General features: G+C 45.9%; 1 protein-coding gene across 1 annotated transcript; it reads right to left on the reverse strand.

The window, feature by feature from the left end:
- Positions 1 to 338: 338 nt before the first annotated feature.
- LOC134440964 (cerebellin-1-like) lies at positions 339 to 1,998 on the reverse strand. The gene is made up of 2 exons (XM_063191135.1): positions 1,918 to 1,998; positions 339 to 1,117 (listed from the first exon to the last, which is right to left on the reverse strand). Exon 2 carries the CDS (start codon positions 1,104 to 1,106, stop codon positions 423 to 425), a length of 684 nt encoding a protein of 227 aa, XP_063047205.1. The 5' UTR covers positions 1,107 to 1,117; positions 1,918 to 1,998; the 3' UTR covers positions 339 to 422.
- Between the last annotated feature and the right edge of the window lie 2,950 nt (positions 1,999 to 4,948).

Below are 4,948 nucleotides of genomic sequence, written 5' to 3' on the forward strand. Positions count from 1 at the left end.
ATGGTGACCTAAACATGTATGTGGTACAAGGACACATGTCGCTGATCAAAGACGTCTTACTAATTACTTTTTAAACCAACTGAGGTGTCTGGACCAAGGATTTTTCCTCCCGTTTTGTTACTATTGGTGTGTAATGGTAACCCGACAGATTTGCAGCTAAAGAGACATTTATTTGATCATGACAATGTTTTTTACAATGTTCATCAGTTCTAAAACAAATGATCACAGACACCATCAGTGATGGTCATCAGGGAAGCCATCAGGGGGGGGGGGGGGGGGGGGGGGGGGGGGGGGGGGGGGGGGGTGGGGGCAAAGGGGTCAGTTATACCGGGCCCTGGGGGCGCGGGGGGGGGGATAACTGTCCGAGGCTCCACCAAAGCTGTCAGCGACCCTGTGAGAGGTCATGGCGATGTTGACGTTGATCAGAGAGGGAAGAGCAGGAAGCCACTGAAGGTGTTGTAGTTAAACTCATGGTAATCATAGAGATTGCGGCCACTTCGTAGCACCATGTTTACTGTATCTCCCTTCTCCAGCTGCAGAACCAGGCCACCGGACAGATAGGAGATATATTCGTCTTTGGCATACTCCTCCTGAAACATGATCTGCTGTCCATTCTTATTCATCTTGATGGTCATCCAGCGTGAGGACAGTTTATCCGCAACAGTGAACCTGAAGTAGTAGACCCCCCTGACTGGAGCTGTGAAGAAGCCAGTTGTGTTGCTGTAGGCCTCTCCTACATTGGTGAAGACTTTCTTGAACGCTATGTTCAGGTCATCACTCCCAGACCGTGTATATCCATCATCGGATTCCCTCAGAGCTGCTGAGAAGGCCACCTTTGGTGCTGCTCTGATATCTTTCTCAGTTGCTGCCAGTAGTCTGTTGTTCACTGCTGCCAGCTCTGCCTCTTGTAATGCATTTTCCTTCTTCAGGTTGCCCAACTCCGTCTGCAAAACCTTAACATCATCTTGAGTATGTTTCAGTGTTGCTGTCAGGTCCACCACCATGTCTCTGAGTTGCTTCAGCTCATTGGAGATGTCCTGGGTAGAGGCGTCAGTGCCACACATAGAGAGGAGCAGCAGCACCAGCAGTGAGATGACAGCCCTCATCTTTCAAGTCACTGTAAAACGAAACATTAAACAGATTCTGAGTGGCTTACACTGTGGAAAAAATCATTACCGACTTGCTGACTAAAATGTAAAATTATTGAAGGGAGGTTATGCTAAGCACACCTAGAAACAGAGGCATCGCCAGATCTATTTTACAGGGGCATGTGCCTGGTTATTGATTTGCTGTATGAGTTTCACGGTGTGAGTTTCACACAAAAAAACGAACAACCTTGCTACCTTGGAATTTAGCTCAAATTTAGCATACAGAGTAATCTACAGAATGCACACAAAATAGCGCACATCACTACAGGGGCACGAGCCTGGGTATTGATTTGCTGGTATGAGTTTCACAAAAAAACAGCAACCTTGCTACCTTGGAATTTATCTGCAGTGCCCCTGTATTAGCCAGGCCGCGCCCCCCTAATGAAGCAACACCTTCGGCGTTGCAACTAGTCAGGTCAAGAGCAATGCAAGTACTTTCTGAGTTCCCGCCAATACGGGAACTCCTTTCACTTTGTCGGGAAGCAAACAACCATGAGCAAACCAAGGGAGGTGGATCAACCATGCCGTCTGGGAAATCATAATTGTTATGCTCTTAGTCAGACCAAGTCTCGAAGAGATTTGAGGGCGATGATAATCAGGCTACCCCTGTATAGCATTAGGTGAGCTGATGTCCCTGCCTAGAAATGCACATTTTGGCTTCTTTATTCATAATAACGGTCAACTACGGCGTTAATATTACACAGATAAAGACAGATATTAGACATTAGAAGATATTAGACAGATAAAAGCAAGCAGAGGCATGACCCACCAATGTATGTTGTGTGGTGCTTCAAAAAAGCAGATCTCTCTCGCTCTCTCAGAGAAGTCAGTGCAGCAGCAGCAAGTGTCGGTGAGTGATCACCCTCTTTTTTTATAAGGCAGGGGTTATGTAAACATGTTTGGAGAGACCTTTGTCGCTGGGAGGCCGGTCAGTAATATTGATTATCATGTCACTGATTGTTTAAAGTTAGGAAAAAACACATCCCAAAGTGCTCATTTTGTTGAAGAACAATGATATTTATATGAAGAAACAAAAGCCAGGTAATTATCAAGAGGTCTGTTACACATATGTCAAGTAGGTTTTTATTGTCAATTTCTTTACATGCACTGGTCATACAAAGAATTTGAAATTACATTTCTTGCTTTCCCATACAGAGACTAATTAAGGTAAGGACATAGACAGTATAGACATAGACAGTACTTATACATGGACTTAAGACAGTATGGACATAGACAGTGCTCATACAGACATTTAAAGTGCAAGACTGGACAACAGAAGACTTGTAGAGGACATACATTAAGAGGTATTTGTTGTGTTTTTGTGCTTTTCCTAAAAAAAAAAAAGTCCTTTATAGCGTTCTGACATGGTAATAGTAGCATTTTGAAGAAAATAAATATAAAAAGGTCTGTCAAGTACACCAGCAGCAGTGTGTGTGTGTGTGTGTGTGTGTGTGTGTGTGTGTGTGTGTGTGTGTGTGTGTGTGTATGTGTTTAGTGCAGGTAGAAGGTGCGGTGTGCGTCTTGTGTGTGTGTTCGTGTGTCTGTGTCTGTGTGTGTGTGTGTGTGTGTGTGTGTGTGTGTGTGTGTGTGTGTGTGTGTGTGTGTGTGTGTGTGTGTGTGTGTGTGTGTGTGTGTGTCAGTGTGTGTATGTTTGGGTTTAGTGCAGAAAGTGCAGTGTGCTTGTGTGTGTGTGTGTGTGTGTGTGTGTGTGTGTGTGTGTGTGTGTGTGTGTGTGTGTGTGTGTGTGTGTGTGTGTGTGTGTGCATGTTTTGAGTTAGTGCAGGTTGAAAGTTCAGTCACAAGTATAGTAGTGCAGGTGGAATGTTCAGTCGCAGATATGGTGGTGGGGGATGGGGGGGGGTTGTCAGTGGCCTTGCTGGCTAGAGGCTGACAGTGGGGGGGGGGGAGGGGGGGGGGGGGGTTGTCAGTGGCCTTGCTGGCTAGAGGCTGACAGTGGAGGGAGAGTGGGTTGAGTGTTCAGCATCTTGATCGCTTGGTGCATTGTGCTGCTCGCCAGCCGGGTGGTACGGGAACGGAGGCGCCTGTACCTCTTTCCAGAGGGCAGGAGGCTGAACAGTTTGTGTGCAGGGTGGCTTGTGTCTTTGATGATCATCAGTGCTTTCCGGGTGAGGCGTGTGGTGTAAATGTCCTGCAGGGAGGGGAGTGGTACTCCAATGATCTTCTTCGCTGTGTTCACAACACGCTGGAGTGTCTTCCTGTTTTTCTCCGTGCAGCTTCCTCCCCACACTGTGATGCAGTTGGACACGACGCTCTCTATGGTTCCTCTGTAGAATGTTGTCATGATGGAGGGTGTAGCACTTGCCTTCTTTAGTTTGCGCAGGAAGTAGAGACGCTGATGGGCCTTCTTCGCCAGTGATGTAGTGTTGGTGGTCCAAGAGAGGTCGTCGCTGATGTGCACTCCAAGGAACTTGGTGCTGCTCACTCTCTCCACAGCATCGCCGTCGATGGTCAGTGGTGGCAGTTGTTTTTGGACCCTTTGGAAGTTGACAACAATCTCATATGCACATTTGTTATAAAAGTGTAGTATTCATTTCATCATATATCATCATGCTGTATACTTTCCCAGACCCCCATAAAATCTGCTGTCCTAAACACAGACAGAGGAGAGGGGAGGAGAGCGGAGGAGAGGAGAGGAGAGGATAGGATAGGAGAGGGGACACACACACACACACACACACACACACACACACACACACACACACACACACACACACACACACACACACACACACACACGCGACCTGGGCTGAGCAACTTTTTTCCCCACCAATAAATACATAATTAATGGGTATTACTGGTGTTTGAGTGCTTGCTCTCATTGAACCAGTGTCCACTTCAGAATAGGGAGCCTATCTTCTAATTGTTAAGGGTTATTACAGGTAAGTCGTTTTGCACAGCCCCTTGCACCCAGAGCGATGAGGTTGGCCCGTCATTTTTGCTTATTGCACATTTGTTTTCACAGTGTTCAGGGTTTGTTCACACAGTGTGTTGGGTGCTTATGCACATTGCATTCTACTTACTACTTACTAATAAATTGAAATGTAGGCTTACTGGTCCTTACTAAGATTATATTGGTATTAATAAATCACTAATTGTGCATGAACAAGACATTTGCGGATACATACGTACATAATAAATGTATGATTTTACTTAGCACTTGCCTTACAAGTTGCTTATGCAGGCACATTGTAGGCCTATGTAGTGCTAATAGATGTAATACTAAAATGAAGTGTTACCAACATTTTCACCTTCTTGCTTGATGACCTCAGACCAGTGTTGCCAGATTGGGCAGATGCCCGCCCAATTGGGCTACTTTGGATGAGCGTCTGCGGGTAAAAATCGGAAAAATTGGCCATTTGGCGTTTTTTTTTTTTTCAGCCGTTTTGGGCCCATAGAAGTCAATGTAATTTGTTGAATTTGGGCGGAATTTAGCGCAAGTTGGCGGTTTTTGAGAAGCTTTTGGGCGGGATTTGGTCAGACACATCTGGCAACACTGCCTCAGACATACATTCACACACCACCGACATGTGAAGTTGTTTCTGTTTTTCTCCCGGTTCTCACTGTCAGAACTTAGCAGCAGCTACAGCTAATGCAATGTCCATGTTCAGCAGTCAGTCTGTCTCTCTTGAAACTAATGAAATTGAAATATGCGTCACTGTAAAAATGGGTGTCACTGAGTTTACCGATAGGTAATGCACTTACTGTGTGTGTGTGTGTGTGTCTGTGTCTGTGTCTGTGTGTGTGTGTGTGTGCGCACGTGTGTGTTTGTGTGTGTGTGT

This window comes from Engraulis encrasicolus, chromosome 24 (genome assembly GCF_034702125.1).
Source record: "Engraulis encrasicolus isolate BLACKSEA-1 chromosome 24, IST_EnEncr_1.0, whole genome shotgun sequence".
Lineage (NCBI taxonomy): Eukaryota > Metazoa > Chordata > Actinopteri > Clupeiformes > Engraulidae > Engraulis > Engraulis encrasicolus.